We start from the raw sequence: 26,012 nt of genomic DNA, 5'->3' as shown, positions 1-26,012 counted from the left end.
CTGAACCTGCCAGAACTCATCTCAACATCAGCCAGTTCAGTTGCACATGCCAGCACTCATCTCAACATCAGCCAGTCCAGTTGCACCTGCCAGCCTTCATCTCAACATCAGCTGGTCCCGCGGCACCTGCTAGTTCTCATCGCAATGTCAGCCAGTCCTGTTGCACCTGACAGGGCTCATCTCAATGTCAGACGGTCCCACTGCACCTTTCAGTGTTCATCTCTACATCACCTGGTCCAGTTGCACTAGCTAGTGCTCACCTCTCTGTCAGCCGGTTCTGTCTGCATCTCTGGCAACTGTCATCGTACTCCAACTGCCTGGATCTCTTGGACATTCCTGCGATCCACTCCAGCTACCTGTCCCTAGGGGGTCAGCTGCCATCTACCCAAGGTCAGTCCTAGAGAAGCACCTGGACCACCTCCCTTTTTTCTCCTCGGATCTCGGTGTTGTACACTGCTGTATATCCATGGTCAGATTGGGTGAGCATCTTAGTCACGCCTCTCCGAGTCTTCCTCATCACGGTGCAGATTTAGTTGCAGAGCGCTGCAGAAGAAGAGAAGGAATCAGAGCCAGCAGCAGGTAAGCAGGGGGGCTTTTTCTAGTTTGAAGTAGAGACTTAAGGGCCTGTCACACTAAGCGATATCACTAGCAATATCGCTGTAAAGTCACTGGTTTTTGCGATATCGCTATGTCTGATACTTACCTCCGACCGGCTCCCCCGCTGATTATCGCTGATCACGCGAGAACGTCCTGGACCGTTTCTCGTCGGCCACTTCCTGCTGGGCTTCCTGTGGCGCCGATGAGCGACGCATGGACGCGGGCGGGAGGACGTCAGGATCGCCTCATCTGACAGGTAAGTAGCAACCGCCGACCCCTGCTATGTCGCTGGTGAGATCTGCCTGTGTGGCAGCTCACTAGCGACCACTTAGCGATGCACCAGCGATCCTGACTGCGTCATATCGCTGGTCGGGATCGCTGGTGCATCGCTAAGTGTGATAGTACCTTTACAGAGTGAAGTGTAGTCTGATGGACAATATTATTATAAAAATATAAATATAATATAATAGTAATTTTTAGATAAAATAAAAATGAAAATAAAAATAAAAATAAAAGTTTTTTAAAAGCAGTTAATTTTAGAAATAATCTATTTTATGAAGTTTATTTAATAGTAGCATCGCTCCTTGATTCCCTCCTACAAAACAAAAATAAAGAAAATTGTTCATTGCAATTTTTTATAATAATTTTTTAACAAACCATAGTATCACATATTTAACAGGATAGCTTTGTGAAAAAATAGTTCATAGAACCTATGTTCCAAAGGCACTGATACCAGCTCGACGGTGGCGCTCAATATAAGTCACAAGAGAAAACAATGAAACCAGTTAACACATGGGTTCTACTACCCTGAAAGTCGGGAGATAATGTTTTTAAAAAAAATTTTTTTGTTTTTGCATTGACAGTCTGGATACTTTGGCAATGTTTCCGCTGCAATTTTTATGAAGGTCTTCATATCATTTTACTGGTAGGATTTTTATGTACATTTTAGCAAGTGTTTTGAAGGATTTTCTTGTTTTATTATGTTATTTGTGTGAAATTGTGCCAAAAATGCTGGCCCCTCCCCCAGTGATGACCATTATGACATCATATGTAAACAGAACACACCCATAATTGCTAATGGAAGGGGCTATAAATTCCCTGCTCCTATGGCTGGTGTAATATCCCTGAGGAAGGTGCCAGGAAGGGCGCCGAAACGCGTAGGAAGGAATAAAGAAGTACTTTGTTACAACATCTTGCATCCCAGGTGATTTTGTGGACTCAGCAGCGCGGACTGTGGCACACCTTGCTTCCCATATTCTCTGGCAATATGGAGGGAGGACAGTATGAAGTAGTGGCATCATGGGAAAAACAATATGAAAAAGGGGCAGCATGTTGGTTCAGAATGGAGAGGGGTTAGCATGCAAGGCTCAGTATGAAGGAAAGGATAATGTGGCTTATATAGAGCACAGCATGGGTGGTTATTTTTACTCAGCCGGTATTTTAATGACACTGTTATTTTTAAGGGCACCTTGTCAGGATGTGCTGCAGAAGACTGGTGAAGAAGGAAATCAACAGAGAAGAGCTGTGATTGTGGAAAGTCATTATGCCATCAAGGCCAGATGAAGAAGAAAGGCATGAAAAGAATTACTGTCAGAGAAGACATCGTCTTTAAAGTACCTGGCTGCATTTATACAAGACGAATACAGCCTTTAAACGAACACCAACTGGTTATAAGAAATCAATTAGCAGTCATTTAATATCCTATTAAGCAGGCCGACCACATTTTCATATGCATAGCTTGATCGTTCTGTGCGCATAAAATAGCATTGTTCTTGGCAACACATGTTTACCCAGGACAATCTGATGCCGAGATCAATGATATTTAAGCAAGCTACAAAATCATTTCACTAGACAAATGAACATTTTTCTTGTACATTGGGTGAGTGGCTGTTTACATAGACCAATAATCAGCTTTATTATTGGTGCATGTACTTATTATAGCTCTGATATTGTATTCATGTACTATTGGTGGATCTGGTGCTGTACTTATTTAATGATGGTGGTTCTGGTGATTACTTCATGCATAGATTATAGTTCTAGGTATGTTTTCATGTACTGATGATGGTTTTGGCACCGTATTCATATACTGATTATGGTTCTGTTGATGTATTCATATACTAATGGTGGTTCTAATCCTAAAATGAGTAGATGTAGTAATATTTCATCCATTGAGACATGATATAATAGATAATTATAAAGTCAGTGTGCTGTCTGTTGCACACATGAGACAACATAAAGACTGAAACTACAGCCATGTTAACAAGGCCATGTATGTCAGCCGAAAAAGTATTTCACTAAAGCCCCCATATCCAATCACTCGATTCTCCCATGCACAGGACCGCTCGCTCTGCCCCTGTGACTTCCATAAGAGAGCCGCTGCTAGACATCTCTGGTGAAGGGGGTTCTCTCTTAGAAAACAAAAGGATCTGCAGTCTGAAATCGAATATGCTGGATCCTTATCTCTCCTGACAATTATCAGTCAGAGGCACCCATACACATTTTACTGTCGTCAAACCCATTTATATAGGCAGGCTGATGTTAGTGGTCAAGACCCTCATACACATTAAAGTATCAAAAGGGAATGGGTACTTTCAGGATATAAGTGCATGATGTCTGTGAACTCATCGAGTTTTGTCTGGAAATACCTTTTTTAATGTAGCTTCGGTAATTTCTCTAACATCTTTTGGCCACCGGTTATTTATTTAAATTTAATTGAATAAAATAGTGAGCAGCTTCCAAGCACAAACCACCAGAAGAATGGTCAGATCACTTCTTTTAACCGTTGAGTGTCTTTGGAATACTGACGCAGTTAAAAGAAGCTCAAAAAGACTGCACATATAAACAGTAAATCATTTTTACACTGCAATGCACATGTTCATTATTTTTAAGAATATATTTACAGTGCTTTGAAAAAGTATCTATACCCCATGAACTCTTCCACCGTTCTTCACATTACACACACCAGCATAAATGTATTTTCTAGGTATTTTATGTGATATACCAACACTACGTAGCAAGCATTTGTGAAGTGTAAAAGAAATGATACATGGTTTTCTAAATATTTTACAAATATAAATTTGAAAATTGTGACGTGCATTTGCATTCAGCCCCCCTGAGTCACTACTTTGTATGACCACCTTTCGCTGCAATTACTGCTGCGGGTATGTCTCTACCAGCTTTGCACATCTAGAGGCTCAAATTTTCACACATTCTTATTTGCAAACTAGCTGAGTGAGATTAGATGGAGCGCGTCTGTGAACAGCAATTTCCAAGGCTTGCCACAGATTCTCAATGAGATTTAGGTCTGGACTTTGACTGGGTCATTCGAAAACTCATGAATTTGCTTTGATCTTAACCATTGCATTGGAGCTCTGGCAGATAGTTTAGGATCTTTGTCTTGCTGAATAGTGATTTTAGCTCCATCCATCTTCCTATCAACTTTGACCAGCTTCTCTGTCCCAGATGAAAAAAAACATACCCCCAGCATGATGCTGCCACCACCATGTTTGACTGTGGGGATGGTGTTTTCATAAAAATGTGCAATGTTAGTTTTTTGCCACACATAGCATTTTGCATTTAGCCCAAAAAGTTCTAGTTTCCTCTCATCTGACCAGAGCACCTTCTTCCACATGCCATGTAAGGGACACAGCTAGAATGTGGAAGAGGGTGCAAATCTATGTTCCTGTACAGAAATCTACAATACAAGTGAAGTGTAAAACAGGACAAGTAAATGGGGATATGTTACAATTCTGTGCACAATGTGTGGGTGGGTGAAACAGTGTAGGAGAAACACCTAAGGGACCTCTCTAAATATTCTTCAAATTTAAGGAGGTCCCGTAGGTTGGACCCACCACTGATCAAACGTTATGTTATCAAAATTCAATATAAAATTATGGGAAATGAACTTTAATAAAACTATGTAGACACATGAAGATGTAAGAACAATATGGAACATACTTATGTATGTAGATTACAGTAAAGTATAGAAAGGTAGAAGGAAATAACATCTGAAGAAACACAATAAGAAACATAAAATATAAATATTCAGTAACTTTTTGCTTACTAGTCTATACTAGAGATGTTAGAATTAATTCAAGTCGAATTTTAAAAAATTTGCATTTCAATTTTTGCAAATTACAAACAAATACCAGCCAATGTATTACATGTAATAAAGAGACTGCAACAGTCACAGAAGGCTGGCATGACCTCAAGGGCAACAAGCCGGCTTCCTGAAAATGCCTTACACCCATCACATCACATGGTGTATAGCAGTCAATCAGGAGGGACTATTATTGTCGGTATAAAAGCCGAAACAGGACATGAAGCCTTATAGGACAGTGAGAGGATGTCAGAGCTCTAATCTCAGCAAAAAAAGAGATAGGAAGAGAGAGCCTTAAAACATTGGACCAATACTCCAGACGTGTGTTGTATGACTACAGTAGTGAAGAAGATGAGAGTAGTAGTCTGGGAATGATAGAGAGAGTTGAGTAATAGTGGGGAAAGAGAAGTGCCAGCAGACCTAATGTGTTTGATCAATGATATGATGTAGCTGGCATTGGTTCTGGTGTATTTCAATTACAATTACACTTTTTTCATTCATAATGTACTAAAATGTGGCAGCAAGGTAGCACATTATTTTTCTGAAAAAAAAAACTGTGACAGATGGTGTGTTTGCTTGTCACAAGCTACTGTACTTTTTCATTTCTTGTGGATTAATTTTTGTGAGGGGAATAATTGCTTTTTAAACATATAAAAACTGGCTATGGATGAGGTAGTAAAACAAAAAAAAAAACAAATGGCTAAGAATATGGGAACTGCTAGCAGCAACAGAAGCAACTCCACCAGCAACAGGTGTCTGGCAGTATTAATACAAGATGTAGACCATAATACACCTTCTTTGCCACCAGAAAGCATATTAGTGGGAAGGAAGAGGAGGACAATATGGAGCATATGGAATATCCCTTATCTCAGTCACAATTGGTTAAAGACAGTGTTCTGCACAAAATGGTCTGCCTGATCAAAAATGACTACAGGGATAATTTTTGGAAGGGTCTATTAATGAAAAAAAAACATGAAAAGTCTGTCAGTGTGTTGTGCTATTAAATGGGATGCTGGTTACTACCAGATGTCTATGGTGAGTAGTAAGGTCACTTTGACCTTAGTATGACTAGGTTGTGTTAAAGAAATTGAAAGGGATTGAATAAAGCCTGCTAAAGGTGTTACTACAGCCAACATTGGACTAACCATAATAATAGGAAAGCCATTTCTATCTTTGATGGAGCAGAAATGGGTTTGAATTTTATTTTGAAATGATCTGTGGATTAAACCTACATTATTATCATCTGTTGGCTTACTGCTGTTATTGTTACTATTTCTGTTGCTTTTACGTTCTACTTACAGTTTTTATTACTCTGCAGTTTTTTCTTAGCTCCATTTACAAAATAGTTTCCTTTACCACATTTAGGGTCTTTTTGTGCATTCGAGTAATACATTTCTGTCTGGGTCAAAAAAGACACAGACGGATCACTGATTTTGGCCAAAACCATTGAAATCCAATTTTTACAGTCTGACCCAGAGGCCTGCCAAGCCACCATCAAGTAAAAATTTTCACACGCTATTCAAGAAGCTAAAAGCTAAAGAGTGAAGTGGGAACAAGCGGTCGTACAGCAAATGTCTGTGAACATTCAGAGTAAATATAATGATCATTTTAAATTGAAAACAGAACTTTCAAGAAGTGGAAAATCCTAGATGACAGATTGCTCAGGAATATAATTATAACTTTTACAAATGTTTGGCTCACTTTCCTGTGTGTATTTGAATAATGTGAAATGAAACACTTATACTGTGTGTACAGCAAGGATTCCGCAAACAGCTCACACAGTAACGTGATGTTGGGTGGAGCAGACATCCATTTCCCTAGTAGTTAATCTAGTGCATTTTTTTCCCTTAAAGGGGTTGTCCACATCTAAAAAAATATCTTTAAAGAGGTATTTGCAAGTTGTCCCTTATATTTTAAATTTTTTTTTGAACCATTATTAACATTAACCTGTGATAGGGTGAGAACAATAACTCTGTGACCCAAAAATCACCTATTATGCATACTTCTTACACAAGGCTCTTTTTTCCCAAAGTCAGAGCACAGGAAGTCATGAAATATGAAAATGATTGCGCATGATAGAGGAGAGAGAAAGGAAGAGAAAAAAAGAAAAGACTAGGTAGCAAGAAGGAGGTATCTTAGGAGTTAACGCATCACCCTGGAATGTAGTGATCAATCCCCTATGTACACTATGTAAGATAAAAGTTCTCATTGCAGGATGATGAACATCAGATAGAAAAAGCAAGTCAGTTGCCAACTTGCTGATTTTCTTGCTGTTTAACTAAAACAATTTAATAATATGAGAATACTCTTTTAAATGTGTTTGTAATAGAAATATATTTAGCTTTCTAATTGTAATTCCTTTCATTTCGAAAGGTACCACAAACTTCAGCTATCAGTGCTGTCTTAGGTCCCTGCAGCTCCGCACAGGGGAGCATTTCCTGTCTCATCATGTTACAGTAAATGACATTAATTATTCTAAAATGTGAGGTCATATAGAGATGTATATTGATATACCGACACATTCTTCCTGGAACTAAGGATAATATTATGCTTGTAAGCAGATAAAATACAATCAGACATTCTGTGGATAACTTTTAATGTATCTTCCTCTTATGCGTCAGGTTCTGAGTTTGAGTCCTGGCAGAGATCTTGGTGAAAGCAAAGGCTGACAATTAATTATATCAGTGGCGTAAATTGAAGCTTGTGGGCAACACTTCAAAATCTTCAACAAGACCCAATAATATCACGTGCCATTAATACTATTGGTATTCTGAAATGGGCCAAAGGGCCAGGATGCAACTGCAAACCCTGCAACCTCTATAGTTATGGCCCTATATTAATACAAAAAGGAAAGGTTTCCACAAAGCAAAGCTGAAGTTCGGGGAGTGGCCTAACACAAAAGAACACAGTGCTGTCCTGTGCAGATTTTAATGCTGTCCTGTGTAAAAGAAAGGACACAGAACACAGTAATTACAGATCAGCAATGGACTCTGACATTTGCCTGCCCTTGCTGAGTGCGAATCCTGACCCTCCAATAGAACTCTCTTAAAACTACAATCAAGTTTCCAAGGATTAGGCTATATGCACAGATTTGTCTCCTGCAAAAACCAGAAAGTTGGCAGGAAAAACACTGTGTAAAATACCCACCGTTATGGCACATTTTTACTTGCGTTTTTTCATAATTCATTTGAATGAGTGAAAAACGCTGGGAAAATATTTAATAGAATTGACATGCGGCAAATTTGAAAAATGCTTTGGCCGTTCAAATCCACAAGAAAAAAAATAAGAAACATTTACACGGAATTCAGAAATCTTGTTTACTTTGGTGGTACTTTAAAATGCTGAGTTTCTTCCGCAGAAAAAAAGGTAGTGTGTGGACAAATCCTTACCCTACAATTTTATGAAAGAATTTCAGAATTATTAACAGAATGTATCAGCAAGCATATACTGTATTAGCATTTTCCTGCTTATATAATTATAATTTTCTTTTTCGTAGCCCCAGGCTAGAGGATCACTTTCTTGTATCATTGTAGGTATAGTTTACATGAAAACCTTATAAACTAGCATTTAGCATAAAACAAAGCCCAGGTACATTCATTTTTTTTTACGATTTGCAAAACTCTTCAATTAGAGCAAGTTGTTTTTCTTTTGAAACTTCCGGGTTTTCCCCCATAGCAATGTGAGCCTGCAACGCATGCATTCCTGAAGTCTAGTCCTATAAAACCGTGATGTTAACCAGAAAGGGGAAACCATGTGCGAGGAGATTAATTTATCTCCTGGGAATAAAGACACATTAATAACTGAGATAATGTTTTCCTACATGCTGGAATCAAATGTGCCTTTTCAATTCTTTATTAGCAAACACATGAGGGGAAAATTATCTCACACTCATCCATAATACCTAATTGTTGAGAACGTTTCTGACTTCTATTGCACAAACATTATAGCGGAATCGTTCCCATTACTCCAAAATGAAAATGACCAGGAATTTTCATAAGCCATAAAAGTATGGTTGGCATACATGTTACGTACCCAGGGAGAATGTTTGCTTTGTTTGCCTCACGCTGTTTTTCCTTAGAACAAGTTGCATTGTGCTAGTGAAGTGAATTTTTGAATCTGCGAGAAATGGAACATTAACAAACGTGAATAATATTTTTGGCCAAGTGATATCACACACTCCCGGACTCTTGTTTCTTTTTCGCCCCTTTTCATTTCATCTGTTCCAAAACGACCTCTTTTGTTTTACAAATTTTACTTTTCGATTTTGCAGTTTAGATCATTGACCAGTAATTTCTAAACATTTACCTATATAATCTGATTTACTAATCTAAACAAGTATTAAAATGAGCAATTCAGACTCACTAATTATACTGGCAAATGTAGCAATATCACTACTTTATGTAGATGATTTTATTTTTTTTTTAAGAATTATAAAAAATAAAAATAGCTTCTATGGAACAAAATAGTAAAAAAAAAATAATTCAAAACCAAATATTAGTCTATCACCATTTCTTTTATATTGGTTTAAGCAATGTCATAGAGCACACAGTTTTTCAAAATAGTTGTTCAGAGGTATATTCAGTCAGCATGTTAGAGACCATGGTATGCCCCCCAAAAAGCTGAATAAAATATTAGAAGATATAACAAAAAAAATGGCTAATTTCCAATAACTATCCAATCCATACTATGCTATAATAATGATCAATGACCAATTTAAAATAATGTGGCTCCAATACTTTATTACAGAATTAATTAGTTTTATGTTTATTTGGGCAGTACGGTGGCTCACTGGTTAGTATTGTACCCTGGCAGTGCGGTGGCTCAGTAGCTAGCACTATAACCTGACAGTGCGGTGTCTCAGGAGCTACCGCTATAACCTGGCAGTGCAGTGGCTCAGTAGCTAGCACTATAACCTGGCAGTGTGGTGGCTCAGTAGCTAGCACTATAACCTGGCAGTGCGGTAGCTCAGTAGCTAGCACTATAACCTGGCAGTGCGGTGGCTCAGTCGCTAGCACTATAACCTGGCAGTGTGGTGGCTCAGTATCTAGCACTATAACCTGGCAGTGCAGTGGCTTAGTAGCTAGCACTATAACCTGGCAGTGCGGTAGCTCAGTAGCTAGCACTATAACCTGACAGTGCAGTGGCTCAGTAGCTAGCACTATAACCTGGCAGTGCGGTGTCTCAGTAGCTAGCACTATAACCTGGCAGTGAGGTGGCTCAGTAGCTAGCACTATAACCTGACAGTGCAGTGGCTCAGTAGCTAGCACTTTAACCTGACAGTGCGGTGTCTCAGGAGCTACAGTACAACTATAACCTGGCAGTGTGGTGTCTCAGTAGCTAGCACTATAACCTGGCAGTGCGGTAGCTCAGTAGCTAGCACTATAACCTGGCAGTGCGGTGGCTCAGTAGCTAGCACTATAACCTGGCAGTGCGGTGGCTCAGCAGCTAGCACTATAACCTGGCAGTGCGGTGGCTCAGTAGCTAGCACTATAACCTGGCAGTGCGGTAGCTCAGTAGCTAGCACTATAACCTGGCAGTGCGGTGGCTCAGTAGCTAGCACTATAACCTGGCAGTGCGGTGGCTCAGCAGCTAGCACTATATCCTGGCAGTGCGGTGGCTCAGTAGCTAGCACTATAACCTGGCAGTGTGGTAGCTCAGTAGCTAGCACTATAACCTGGCAGTGCGGTGGCTCAGTAGCTAGCACTATAACCTGGCAGTGCGGTGGCTCAGCAGCTAGCACTATAACCTGGCAGTGCGGTGGCTCAGCAGCTAGCACTATAACCTGGCAGTGCGGTGGCTCAGTAGCTAGCACTATAACCTGGCAGTGCGGTGGCTCAGTAGCTAGCACTATAACCTGGCAGTGTGGTGGCTCAGCAGCTAGCACTATAACCTGGCAGTGCGGTGTCTCAGTAGCTAGCACTATAACCTGGTAGTGCGGAGGCTCAGTAGCTAGCACTATAACCTGGCAGTGCGGTAGCTCAGTAGCTAGCACTATAACCTGGCAGTGCGGTGGCTCAGTAGCTAGCACTATAACCTGGCAGTGCGGTGGCTCAGCAGCTAGCACTATAACCTGGCAGTGCGGTGGCTCAGCAGCTAGCACTATAACCTGGCAGTGCGGTGGCTCAGTAGCTAGCACTATAACCTGGCAGTGCGGTGGCTCAGTAGCTAGCACTATAACCTGGCAGTGTGGTGGCTCAGCAGCTAGCACTATAACCTGGCAGTGCGTTGGCTCAGTAGCTAGCACTATAACCTGGTAGTGCGGAGGCTCAGTAGCTAGCACTATAACCTGGCAGTGCGGTGGCTCAGTAGCTAGCACTATAACCTGGTAGTGCGGAGGCTCAGTAGCTAGCACTATAACCTGGGTTTCGGGTTCATATCCCACCAAGGATAACATCTGAAAGGACTTTGTATGTTCTCCTCGTCTTTGCGTGGGTTTCCTCCGGGTTCTCCGGTTTCCTTCTACACTCTAAAGACATACTGATAGGGAATTTAGATTGTGAACCTCAACAGGGAGAGAGGTTATAATGTCTGTAAAGCGCTGTGGAATATGATGGTGCTATATATGTAAGCATGAAAAATAAATGTTTTTTTAATCAGGTCATTCTTTTCTTCAAGCAGTTTATACGAAAATAACAAAACAATAAAATGAAGCATATATGATGCATAGAAGGGTAATTTTGCTACATATTCACACAAAGGTATATTGTAAATTCCATTTCTTGTTTATGCTGACACTGAGTAAAACTTGTCAGATACTAGTAATTGTTAACCGGTATCTTGAAAATCTAGAAGTGTGCAACGGTCATGTTCATTCGGCACTTCACAAACTAATTCAGATTTCAGAGCATTTTTTATGTCTTTTTTAATTCTACCAGCACAACTCATTGTGAAGTTTTTTTTTGCGCGCTTTGATGTGACTGTTGCTTTTATACATAGGCCACATTTGCTGTAATAAAAGTGTAATAAGATGAAAAATGGCCCCTGGGGTCTTTCTATGAGATGTATAAATCAGAGGGTGGAATTATTAGCTCATGCAGCCCTATAGTCACTCCCACTAATGTTACTGTAACTACTGGGACTATGGGGGCAGCCATATATTTTAACAATTGCAGCATTCATTTGTAAAATAAACAGCGAAAAAGAAATGGCTCAGATATTAACCCTATCAGACAACTTTTTTTTTTTTTTGCACAGTTCACTGAGACGTTATTATAACCATTTCTAACCTCCGGCTTTCTTGTTCGATATGTGGCGAAATAAAGCAGTTTCCAAACTGCAGAGACAGGCAGTAATGCCCCACCAAAGATGACTGGCATTGTCAGCACACACACAGGCGATCGCTTGCATACAAAGTCTAATAAACGTTCCCGTTTTATAGAACACAAAGCTTCGTGATTAACACAGAGGGGGCCGTGTATAGCAATGGTATAAAAAACTGTAACATTGTGAAATACCAGAAAAGTTTCATCATGAACTACGGCACTTTTTAAGCAATATGTTAATTAGGGATCCAGACATTATAAAGTATAGAAAACTACTGGACGCAGCAAACAGTTTTTATAATCGAGCTCATGTTTCCAAGCTTATATATTGTGGCTGCGAGAAATCTGCGCCATCTTTGTTTCCAGACTTGGCATAAAACATGACCCCCAGAGCATTTATTTTAAAATAGAACTTCTAGCATAATTTAGAGTCTTTCACATTCACTGGCAAGAAAGTAAAGTATCCAACTTAAAGGTTTCCAAATCAACAGAAATTAAGTCGTTAGCAACTGTTTCTGTAATGCAAAAAACATGCAAGAAGTAGAAAATGGACTAAATGGTCAATAAAAGTAACTCTGTATTTAAAAGGTTATTTGGGGAACAGATGAGCAATGCGTATTCACATGGCGAAGCGAGCAGTGCACTAACCATACATAATGCCTTTTATGTTGTGTATATGGACATATACAGTGGAGGGAATACATTTTCACCATTTTCCAATTGCTTTCCTTCTCATAGGTAGAAGCTCATAACAAAAACGCATTATATCTGGGTATTTCAATTATAGACTTTGCTAAAACTACATATATACAAGTATAAACCTATCTCTGTAGCCAAATAGCAGCATCAGAATGATGAATAAATGTAGTATTGTCATCAATTGATGGCTTTCCAACAAGTGACATCAACCCAATCCTACTGTGCTAAAGTTGTGGCACATAAACCAAAGAGCACCATGTGCGATGCCAGAAGTGGTGTACATCACACCGCCGCCGGTCTCTGAAGCAGTGGAAAGATATTGTCTAGAGTAATAACTCATTCTTTGCCAGCAGGCAGTCTGACAGATGGATTTGCGTGTGTTTCATGCCCAAATATATGGCCAACTGTAGACTTATGGACAAAGGGAACTGGCGCTCTTTTTTGATCATTTGGGCTGGGCCACTTACTACCAGTAAATAATGCAAGTCTCATGGTATGGCGCACCGTGATTTTCAAGAAAATTGAATTCTCCAATTTAGCGTCAGTTCAGAAATAGATATTTCATGTTTCAGCATGCATGACCTCCACGGATCGGCACCCAGAAAATATCCATTTATTACCTATCCTATAGAAAGTGCATTAAAGAGGACATTTCCTTGAACATCTGACATCCATACAACTAAGGAGCTTGTTGGAGCAGGTTCAGAAGAGGAGCCCTCACTATACCAAGCAGATGCTAAGCTCCAGTCACTACTGTTAATCCCTTAGCTGCCTCTGTCCATCTTTGACTATGGTATTTAAAGTGCACGGTCCCGGGGTCTCACCATCGTCCACTCCCTGCATCTCTATCACCATGGCTTCCATGTTGCTACTCCTGTGAAGCCCAGGAATCTGTGATATTAGTCATAAACTGCAATGTTATTATATTGCAGTTTATATAACCGGTTACAGGAAAAGACTAAAAAAATGAAAATTATTAAATTATTTAAATGTGGCATTTACAGCTACAACTCGCTTCGGAAAAAATATAAGCCTCCATATGACCAAGTATTGATTCTTGGAAGAAGGAGGAAAAAAACAAAAAAATGCAAAAATGAAAATAGTCTGTGATGGGTAAAGCAAAAAATGATTACAAACTCAGTGTTCATATTTCTTGATCACCATAAAATTTATATAATGCTTGAATGAATAATAAACACATACAGAAATTAATGAGGGTGTCCTTACTTTTTAACATGCTGCAAACCATAAAATATAACACATTTGGACCGAGTGGTTTATTCTAAATAGCATCTGTGTTAATTAAAATCTGATATTTCAGATTATCAAATTAATGGGATTATTTCGCTGTTCTACCTGTTACAAGCGGATGATAGATTTGTTTAAAGGGAAGGCCATCAATAAATGTTATACAGCGTATTTCTTCTGAAACAGAGAGCTCTCGTAAAAGGCAGCACAAAGCAATAAACAACATGTTAGCATGTTGATAAGAAGATAGATTTCTAGTGAGCGGTCTGCGAGTTCAATGCCTGACTCCAGGGAACAAAGAGAGAAGCTGTCTCTTCAACTCTGCAAACTAGCTTAATTCTGTATCATGAGATCTGAACTCTGCACCTCTCAATTGATTCAATAACAGGGAAAACTGTCCCTTTTATGCCCCGTACATCAGAAAGATTCGATGGCTTTAATATATTGTATGTCCACCTAAATGCTGCTTTATACTATCATGGATTATTCTGCTGTTACACTAAATCTGGGAGCCACAATGTAATAAAAAGCATTAGATGAAGATACGGAAAAGACAAATTTGCAATTTCCCCTTTCAACACATATGAAATATTATAATACGCTTTTGATAACTTTTGTATTATAGAAGAACCCCTTGGGTTCTAGAGGTTCTGTTACATGGGGTGGTGATCTCTGAACCTGTGTTCATATGAATGCTCATTAATTGCTCAGTCTAAAGACCCCAATAGATGAAGCAAAACTCATTTGTCATTGATCGCATCTGTTATGCACCCATAAAAATTATAGTTGGCCAGCAGAACATCAGAACATCTCCTTCCATAAACAGGTAATGTACTGCCAACAATGAATATGGCGGAAGTAAGCGACCTCAAGAACAATCAGTACGAGCCCCTCACGAACATTGAAAATTAAAGTAAACACTGGTCTCTTAGATCATCGACACTCATTATGGGCTATGCACAATGACCCTAAGACAGGCAACATGACTAAAAATGTCTACACCTGAAGATCATAAGATTTGTCCCGTCAACTACATGCGGAGAATTGCACGTAGGAGCGGAGAGCACAGGCTGGTGATGATTGTGTTAGGCCTGAACTGTGATTTATGGGATGATTTATAAGTAACAGGAGGGAAGTCAGCTCACCCACTGGATGGTCCAGAGGCTCGGAACACCTAGTTGCTTCAACTGGTAGTTTAAGGAGAGAGAGGAAGGCATGAAAATCCAGCGTCCAGAATCATACGTAAAAAATCCAAAACCTTTATTGAAAAGTCATTAAAAATGTTTGCAGCTACCTCACCTAAATGACAATGCAATGTTATTTAGGTGGTGTAGCTGTGATTGTTTTTAATGACTTTCATACCTTCACTATCTCTCTTTGACAGGATGAATGCTTCATGGATGTTGATTGTTGACTGTATAACTGTCTTTTCTAATCAGGCACCACCTGATTAGACAGTATGAGGTCATGATGGTCATCTACTATTACATATGCAAACAATAGACGTTATCTAGTAATCATCTTGTACCAGTTTATGTGTCTCCTTCAGATATCTACATTTTATACAGTTATAAGTGGTTTTAAGATTACAGATACTTTACTTTCTTTTTATTCAGAGATATTTCTAATCGGACCGATGGACTAATTGTGCCCATAGATCATCAACAGCTGTCTGACAAAAACTAATTCAGGCAATAATAATTCCTCCTAACCTCCCCATACACATGCATATTTGGTTTGGCCAAGCATGCTTGTATTTTCAATGGGGAGAGGGGAGTAGTCCACTCTATAAATATTCTATTTTTAACAACATCTTGGAAAATGGAAAACTGGTACTACCAAATGTCACGCCGGTAACTCGCATGTCTTCTCAGCGCTGTTCTACTCACAGTCACTGCTCTGCTTTTCCTCGTGTCAGGCGATCTCACTGGGTAGCATCTTGCAGCACTCCCCACACTGCTGCAACTTCCTCTTGTCTCCACCTGGCTATAGGCAGGCATGGCCAATTTCTGCAGAAATTTAACCATTCTGTGTCCTGCAAAGTTTAGCTTCCCTGGCCTAACCCCTGCTGGTAGCTCCTCCCTCCACTCCTTTCCTCAACTGTGGTTCCATTTTGCAGTTAGCTCCCAGTCAAGGTGTTTTGTTGTTTGTCCCTATTGTTACCACATCGGTTTGTCTACTCATTTTGTCTGATCTCTTCGTTTCTGACCCCGGCTACGTATTCTGATCTTGTGCTGCCCACCGGACTTCATACTGTCTGATTACATCTCTGCCTGTGCCCTCTGTACCTCATATCCCTGCCTTGACTCATTGGCCAGCGGCTGCAGGTCCTGGTACTGCCTTGGTGTGGCACCTGGTCGCAACCCTAACAACCCAAACCTATCCTCACCATCAGAGGCTCTAGTGAAGACTAAGTAGCAACTTAGTTATGCCCCTCCAATGCAAGCCCAGCCAGTGGCGCAGTTGGTCCACATCCACCGCCATCACACCAAAATTGGCAGTTTCAGAAGCTTTAATTTGTATGATGGCCTTTAGAATTGTGAGCAACTTCATGCTATGTACCATTGTCTTCTATAATGCTCAGTGAGTTTTTTAGAGATTAATTATACCAATGTCATAAATTCAAATTAAAAGTGACTTACTTCCCAGAGGTGCTGAGTGTTCCTCAGAGCTCCAGCTTGAACTTTGTCTGGAGACACAATGACCCCTTGAAAGGGCCCTATCCATGTGCCCTGTTGAATTCTTTGAGCTGCACAGATGCCATATGCCAGACCTGGCACAGTACTTGTACACAGACACACTTCACGTGGAAGATCCCGTAACCACTCAGGTATCTCAGGAGGAGGAGCCACCGATGCCGTGCTGCTGGTGCCCACAAGACGTCGTAGAGAATGCAAGGGCCCATGCATGGGGCATTCTCCATTCCGATTATCTGCACACATGTCGCATCCTAGGTTGAAAAGACAAAAACGTGTTTAAATATAGTAAAAAGCCAATCATTTCTGTGTTTTTAAGCATGCTTTCCAATGTTTAAGCTAACAAGGACCAAGTCAAGGTAATGTGACATCTGGCTTCAGCACTTGTTGTATCTGAACCTGCAATTCCATCGCTATACCTCTTGCCAAAAATCCATAAGGATAGTAGATGGCCCCCGGGGCACCCTATTATTTCAGGGGTGGGGAATTTCTTGAAGCATGTTAATCGGTGGATTGACTCGATTTTACAGCCTCTTGTCGAAAGTCTCCCATCATTCCTCAAGGATACGGGTTCTCTCCTCAGGAGGATTGATGGCCTCCATGTTGATGGGGATGCGGTATTTGTGACAGCGGATATTGAGTCTCTGTACACCAGTATCAGGCATTCCGATGGCATCGGGGCCAGCAAGTTCTATTTGGGCATGACTAATTTCCCTGCTGCATTCCAGAACTTGGTTCTGGAATTACTTGAATTTACTCTTTCACATAATTTCTTTACATTTAAGGGGTCCTTCTTCCTACAGCTCCAGGGGACCGCAATGGGGGTGGCTTTTGCGCCCGTATACGCATGTCTTTTTTGGGGGCTGTGGGAGAGGGACCTCTTCCTGTCGGATCGGGGGGTGTCGATGGACCGTGTCCCCTTTTGGACACGGTACATCGATGATATTCTCCTGATCTGGCAGGGTCCTATTGATTCTCTTCATACATTTATGAAGTCTTTAAATGACAACGATCACAATATACATGTCACCTACCATTTTGATAATTCACAAATTGAATTTTTGGATGTCCTGATTTGCTGTGGAGAGGGAAATGTATTGCAGATGGATATCTATAGGAAACCCACATCCACAATTACATTGTTGCATGCCTCCTCTGCACACCCTAGGCACATGATTCAGTCAGTACCTACTGGACAGTTTCTGCGCTTGCGTAGGATCTGTTCCACTAGGGAGATCTTTGAAAAACAGGCTGAGGAACTTAGGGCTAGATTCTATGAGCGTGGATATAGCCATAGAATGATGAAAAGGGCATACAACCATGCCAAAAACTCCTCTCGCAATGATTTGATATATGGTGCATCTGAAAGGAAACAGGATAATGTGGTACGCTTTATCACGGATTACAATGCACATTTCTCACAGGTGAGGGATGCCCTCAGTAAATCCTGGCCAATTTTATTGGCTGATCCTGTGTTGGCCAAATATATTTCAATCAGACCAGTGATTACTACGCGTCGCTCCAGGAATCTTCGGGACTCTCTGGTGCGTAGCCAACATGTGGGCATTCCTAGATTTACTTTTTTGGATTCTTTCCCTGTGAGAAATGGACGTGCCCCATGTGGCAGGTGTGTGACCTGCTCAAACGTTGAGAAATGTGATACATTTTTTAATTTTGATAGATCCAGGACATTCAGTATCAGGAAGCGCATTACTTGCACCACACGCAATGTAATCTATTTCGCCACTTGCCCATGCGGTTTGATTTATGTGGATCTAACTACTCGTCCTTTTAAAGTTCGAGTAAGAGAACATGTTCTAGGCATTATTGCTGCCTTAGGTCAAACTGACCCATATATACTTAAGACTATTCCCCGTCATTTCTGGTCTATTCATGGCTGTGATTCATCACTTTTGAGGGTTAGGGCATTGATTGCATTGAACCTGGAATCCGTGGTGGTAAAGTTTCTCAAAAACTAGCCCAGTTGGAGTCAAGGTGGATATACACATTGAATACTTTACAACCAAATGGACTCAATGAGGGCATAAGTTTTGCCCCTTTCTTGTGATTTATTGACTTATTATACGTGTAGGTCTGCTCTCTGGCAATATTTCTTGGTGTTGTACCATGTTTCTGCATTTGTGTATGGTTTTAGGTATTGTTTTAATTATTTTTGCTTTTATTTTTTAAGGCTTCAATGATCACGTCTATACACTTGGATTTTGTGTAAATGATGCTGCCCTTCTTCCTGTCCCTGCTTCGTTATTGGAACATGCTCAACCGATTTGCCCATTGTGACGGTCTTCAGCCCGCTGGGTCCCTGCAATTATCACTATGGAATTTCTATTGTTCTTTACTTATATCTGCAATCACTGTATATATATATGTGTATGCTATATTCGGTGTCAATTTAAATTTGTATAATATAGTATCTTTTGACACATTCATCTCTTTTTATATGGGTATATCGCTTTAAATATCTAAGGTCTATCTACGCATGCCAGCCTTTCCTCTATTTTTCTGTCCAGTGCTACTTTAGGTCTTTTTGGCCTTTATCTCACAGTTCAGACTGGTGTGTGCGACTTGGCATGCGTTAAATATATGACCTGGCGTTATCTGTATATGTAGAGTAAAGCTACAATGGGATTGCTACCTAACCTTTGCAATATGATTAAACGGGACTTATTCACGGGTGGTGACGTCTCTACATTGTGACATATGACAGTTGTTAGAGATGAATATTTGCTCACTATAGCCTGATATAGTTTAGAATGTATGGGCAGGTTGGTGAGCATTAGCACGGTGGATGTTGGGTCCTACGTCATCGGGAATTTATGCTATGCATGATGGTAATGATGTTATTGGCCGGAAGTTATGGGCAGAATGGTGTTTTCATACCGCGGTGGATGATGGGCAATGGCGGATCCTAATAGGGGCGGATGGGGCGGTTGCCCCGGGCCCAAGGTTTTTTGGGGGCCCAGGGGCAGGGGCAGGGGCGGGCTGGGCCGGGTGGCAGAGAGGCAAATGCCACCCGGACCGCTCCCCCAGCACCTGTACAGGGCCGGCCGTGTCCTGTGCTGCCTGTGACGCCGCTGGCAGCAGACAGCCGCCCGCGTCACATTCTATGAGGGGCTGGGAGCTGTGCACGGCCGTCACCTTGACGGCTGCTCAGCTCCGGCTCCCTCCGGCTGTACTTCCGGGTCAGATGTCGGATGTGCGCGATGACGTCATCGTGCACGCGCCGACATGTCCCGAAGGATGCTGAAAGCAGAGGCGCTGCTGGGGAGCGAGCCGGCTGTGAGGTAAGTATGGGGAACTTTTTTTATTTTTTTATTTATAAAATGAATTAAATGGGGGAGGGGGTGAGTGGGGGCTGTACACAATGAAGGCGGGGTGACTGGGGCCTGTATATGATGATGGGGGGGTGACTGAGGGCTGTATATGATGAAGGGGGGTGACTGGGGGCTGTATATGATGACGGGAGGGTGACTGGGGGCTTTATATGATGACGGGGGTGACTGGGGGCTGTATATGATGAAGGGGGGTGACTGGGGTTGTACAGGATGAAGGGGGTGAGTGGGGGCTTCACAGGATGAAGGGGGGATGAGTGGGGGCTTCACATGGTGGAATGGTGGCGGGTTTTCCGTATGGACCCGCAGCAAACCAAGTGCTGCGGTCCGTACGGCTGTCAATTCCCGCACGGGGACCGCAGCGCTCAGGTGGGAAGGGGGGTACAGGGGCCCAGGTTTTATGAACAGCCCCGGGCCCATAGTCCACTTAATCCGCCACTGATGATGGTTTTGGTGTCTTTGCGGATCTCCGCCCTGTATGACGTGGATGATGTCACTCCCGGTGTTTTCCTACCGTGGTGGGTAAGGGGTTTGGTGTCTTTGCGGATCTCCGCCCTGTATGACGTGGATGATATCACTTCCGGTTTCGCCGTTTGTTCGCTTGTCTCGTTCTATGTGTAGCGTTGTGGGCGTCATTTCTGGGAGTAGATCAGTAATATGCTTCAGTGTGTTCATTGGTGGCCTAGTCTTTTTTAATACCTTGTCTTCTTACACTTGTTCATGCCCCCTGACGAAGGCTAGACCAAAACGCACGTTGGGGTGGGTACAGGTCCCAGGGCATCGCTACTATTATATAGGTAAGATCAGTTGTGCGGTGGTGGTCCTATGATTATGAATACATACTTACCGTTATGTGGGCCAGCACTTTGCATGATTTAACTATATATTGATATGCACCATTTATATGGATCTTTAAATGTTTAGTATTCTTTGATGCCCTGTACAATCTGTACCCTTCTGGTATTTGTCTATGCACATGTGCACTTTATGTCTCTCTCATGTTTATGTTCTCTTTGATGAATTAATAAAACCTAGATTTTTACAAAAGTGGGCCGTTTTGATCGTGTTTCCTTTTCTTATCTGGACAATCTGTAGCATTTGTGAGCTTTTTTAAACATATAACACTAGAATTGGTGCCATATAAGATAAAGACAATTATATAATAGGTTCAATATATCAAAAGTGATCTAATTTACATTATAGTTTTATCTTTTTTCTTTTCACTTGTAACTAAATGGAATATTTGGTTTTAAGGATAAAACTATTACTGGACATAAGAATCGATTACTCAAAACAAACATGTTTTGGATTTCAGAGTACTCCATTTCCTATATACTGTGAAATGGATGGGCCAAAATAGCATCTTCAGCTGTCTCTGTCCTCTCGCTCCTCTCACAGTGGTTCAGGTGCTTGCTGACACCTCTGTGGTGCTATATAACAATTATATATGGTTGCCAATGGTCTCTAAAAACTTTCACCCAGTGTCCATGAAAGAAACTGATGATTCTGTGATTTATTTTTTTTTAGCTGTACTATCTTGTGCACATTATTATGACTGTAATCAGCATCATCGTATGGATCACAGTAAATGGTTATTAACAAGGGTTGACATATCATGATGCAATCTGTGCAGCTGCACAGGGGCCCAACAGGTAGGAGGGCCACTAACACCACCAAATCAGGTGGATTTGTGCATTATAATGAGCTATTGGACTGTATAGGGCCCATATATTGGCGTGTATTATATAGAATCTTTACGATTAACTATGATTTTCTAATGTGTCCATAAAAAATTTATTTGTCATTGCTTTTTGAAAAAAAATTCTAGAAAAAGAATAAAAATGGGTTGGCAGCCCTGTATTAGTCTTACTTCGTTGCCAGCAATTTTTCACTTGAGTGGCAGAGGAGAGGAGCTGTCATGAGTAAACGACTGACAGCATTTGAAGCTTTGTTTAATAGATCCCATGAAAGATGCTGCTACTTATTAAAAAAGAATGGCCATCCCTGAAAGTATAATGAGTGACAGAAAATGTTTGTGGGAAACATCACTGAGAAACCTGGCCATACAGTTTAGACGTTGTTGGCCAAACACCTTTAAGGAAGACGCTCTATACTTCCTGCCACTACCCCATACAGTAATAAAAGGTAGGCATGCTCCTGTCAGACACCGATAGCTGAGCGTAACGCTCTTAAAGAGGATCTTTACTATATATATATTTTTTTTTTTAAACTGAATGTCTCCTCTTACTGCCTTTGCTTCACTGATTCTGGAACACTTTCTTTCTTTTTTGTGCCGCCCTGTTCCTAAGTTATGTTCACCGGTAATAAGGAAAGCAAATTCCCCCCTTACCAACTGGGCGTATGTCACAGAATTTTTGTTTCTTTTTCTCCTTTATGATGCAAATTCAGTGGTATGCGCCCAGTTGGTTGAAGGGAAAATTGGGGCCATAACTTTGGAATAAAGGGGCACAAAAGAAAACTATTCCATAATCAGTGATACAGCAGCAATTTATAGAGGTACTCAGTATTAGTTAAAAAAAAATCTTGTTAAAGTTTTTATTTTGCAAGCAAAAGAATTGTATAAATTAAAGTTCATTATATTCCCTTGAGATCTGCCATCGAGGAAGAGTTGAGTCACGACAACAGACATTGGATGGTTGGCTTGCCCTGTTGGCATCATGTATTTGACCGACATTCATGAAATGTGTATGGCCACCTTTAGGGAAGTCTGCCACATAGGCAGGTTGTATAACAACTGTGGCAACTAATGTAATGTGCGTCTACAATATTATTAACAGGAGTAAGAATTTACTATTAGACCTATAAGTAAATGTACTTGTTAATAGGTAACAATTATGGCTATGATTTTCACGACAGAACGGTGAGTGCCATCACTTTTGTACAAAATCAGATTACATGTTTGCTTTTCTGGATTGAGCACCCCTTCTGATGGTATTTTGGCGGTCGGTCCAGGTGTGTGATTTTCGACTTGAATAGCAGTCATGGAACTGCTTTGGGGTTAAGGAGCAGTGCCGAATCTTTTGTCTCTCTTATGTATTTTGTTTTGAACAATTATGGCTATGTTCACATTTGCATCATCACAACCAAAGCCATAATGCTGAGCCGGGCCATTATTTGACTATTGTGTAGTCAAATAATGAGGTTTCTTCCATTTTAATAACACAATTAACCCTTCAAGATGAACTGTTCTTGCCATAACTAGTGACAGATATGCCTATAGTAGCCCATAATGGAAGAGAAAATGGCATTAAATAATGTTTAATGAGACAGAAATATGAAAATAAAGGTAGTAAATGCTTATATAACAATTTCTAGAGAAGCCCTAAAACACACAAGATCATCACAATTAATCATACATAGGTGAAAAAAAAACAAAACAAAAGTGACCACCCCAAAAAGAGGTCACTAAATCAATCAGCCAACCAGAAGCCAAATGTAATTTCTAACATTAAGGATGTTATAGGTGACAGCTCCAATACTCCAGTCATCAAGAGAAGAGTATTCCCCCAAAACAGCCTATGTGACGCAGAAGGATTGGATCATGGGTGGGAAATATTAATTACTAGCTGAAGAGCCCGGTGCTGCCCGGGCATAGTAACTAACTACGGTTAGCTATAACAAATTATAATGATTATATCTATATATAAAGCTGAGTGTATAGCCCCGCCCACTCCGTATAGCCACATTCCCTATACTATCCCACGTCATCCCGTCAGCCAGAGCCACCGGACTACTACCCCTAATATCCCACATCATCCCGTCAGCCAGAGCCACCGGACTACTACCCCTAATATCCCACATCATCCCGTCAGCCAGAACCACCGGACTACTACCCCTAATATCCCACATCATCCCGTCAGCCAGAGCCACCGGACTACTACCCCTAATATTCCACATCATCCCATCAAAGCCAGTAAAAGTAGAATAGTGAAATTGCACAGAAACATGGTTCACTAAGATCCCAGGTTTTCTACTGATCAGGCTGATATTCTCACTTATCTGTCAGCATAAATATCACAGTCATGCTTTTCACCAATGGACAGGCACAAATCTTATACATTAGTAAAGTAGAGAAACCTTTACACACATTTTCATGCACCTTCAACTTGTAATTTGTCCGGCTGAGTTGCTCATGGATGTACAGCATCTGTATGCAGTATAGTATCATATTTAATGGGTTGTTATGGGAAAAGCATTACATGTTATATGGGTATATTCAAGTGAATTATGGGGAAAGTAGCACTTTAAAAAAAACTCACAGCATCAGAGCACAGTAACACATCAATAATGCATAAAAGTGTCTGTGAGAAAATATTAAATCCACATGACATTTAATATGTGCACTCTCCTACATTCATGTGTGTCACTTAATGATACCACACAGGAGGGGGGATTCATTTCTGTCATGTACTCACTGCTCCTTTCTGGTGGACAGACGATGGCTGGAGCTTATGTTCCTGGGGATGCTAGATTTCTCCCACCATGTCAGTGTCTGCTGAGGTGTTGTCAAGTGGGAAAACTTGCGCACAGCAACCAATCACAGCTCAGCTACTTTTAACCAGCTCTGGTGAAATGAGAGATGCTTAGTGATTGGTTGCAAGGAAAACTGTTGGTCATAGCAACCAATCACAGCTTAGCTTCTTTTGAACAGCTATGGTGAAATGAAAGATGCTTCGTGATTTGTTGGTGATACACACACACACACACACACACACACATTGATGTTTATATATAGAGATGAACCTAGCTGGATATGGTATATAATGGAAATCTTTGAGTAGAGACTTCCTCTAATGATCGCGCATCAATGAAAGGAATGTGATGGACGGCTATGAAAATTTAGAAATAGAGGGCAATGTTTTAAACTCCAAGTAACACACAACCAAAAGTCCCCAATTGTATCATGGACTAATGTATCCAAAAGTTATTTCTAATAACATGTTGAATGACATGGAAGAAGTTCTGAAACAACTCCTGGCTGGTATACCCTTCAATACAAACTCTAGATATAACCGCGTTCTAGATAGAGGCCAAAGCATCGCAACTGAAAAAAGACATTTCCAGAGATAAAGTTTCAATTATATAAAAGTATATGAATTGTATAATGTCTATACGTGATATCAGAGATATTTGTCAAAGCTTTCCTAATTTTCTGCAATCAATACCATCTCAGCCGTTTTATCGTAGACTAAATATTTAACGTATTCTGTTACTTGATGCATTCCGAAAAATGGAGAGCATGGAGTATTATGGCATGATATTATGTAACATAATAAATCTGATGCTGAAAACAGTGTTCAGGATCTCACTGTATTTTATAGACATAAAGGAGTAGATTTCTGTAAAGAATGAGGTTCTACTGATTTTAATTAGGTTCCTACTGTATAAATTCCTGGTTATTGATGGTTTTCCTGGAGACATGTTGTCTACACATGTAATATAAAAGTCATCCATTCCACAAATCTTAGCAGTCAGTGATTCTGGATTTGAGAAGTCTACTTTCTGTCACTACGAGCCCCTCTGCGCTCATATTCCTTTTTAGAAGAATGTAGTAGGAGGTTAATATAGTGATGGATGTAAGAATAAAGAAAGTTGGTATTGACTGGTAAACTATTGTAGCAGAAGCTGCTGGAAAACACAGATGCACTGACTGAAATCAATGTCTTTGTAAGATTTCCAGAAATAGTAGGGAATTAAAGCAAAGTGGATACATATCATTAAAGAAATATGCACATAGAAAATCCTGCAGTAAGAGGGATATAAGCCGAGGAGCCGGCCTTAGTAATTCATGGGCATGAGTATATGGCTTGGGACTACAGGATCCTACATCTAGAACTGAGATCTGTAGGAACAAGAGTCAAGAATGAACGGAGATCATTGAACATTTCACTAAGGGCTTATACTCAGTTACGGGAGACTCGCACGATTCTCGTGCGAGACTCTTGCATGAAAACCTGGCACTGCCGCCGGTACTCGGACCGGAGCGTGCAGCTGCATAGAAATACACAGAGCAGCAAACTCCGGTCCGAGTGCCGGCGGC

At 40.8% G+C, this 26,012-nt stretch overlaps 1 protein-coding gene across 1 annotated transcript in view; it reads right to left on the bottom strand.

Annotated features, from left to right (window-relative positions):
• PRDM6 (PR/SET domain 6) overlaps window positions 1–26,012 on the bottom strand; it is a 174,929-nt gene that overhangs the window by 130,883 nt on the left and 18,034 nt on the right. Inside the window, exon 3 of the mRNA XM_073577025.1 lies at window positions 16,548–16,855. Within this exon, the coding sequence (XP_073433126.1) occupies window positions 16,548–16,855 (308 nt within the window). The remainder of the gene's footprint in view (window positions 1–16,547; window positions 16,856–26,012) is intronic.

This window comes from Dendrobates tinctorius, unplaced genomic scaffold, assembly GCF_039654945.1.
Source record: "Dendrobates tinctorius isolate UK_male_01 unplaced genomic scaffold, ASM3965494v1 ptg000003l, whole genome shotgun sequence".
Classification (NCBI taxonomy): Eukaryota; Metazoa; Chordata; class Amphibia; order Anura; family Dendrobatidae; genus Dendrobates; species Dendrobates tinctorius.
Note: the sequence above shows the minus strand (reverse complement) of the source record. Positions and strands in the feature narration are given on the sequence as shown.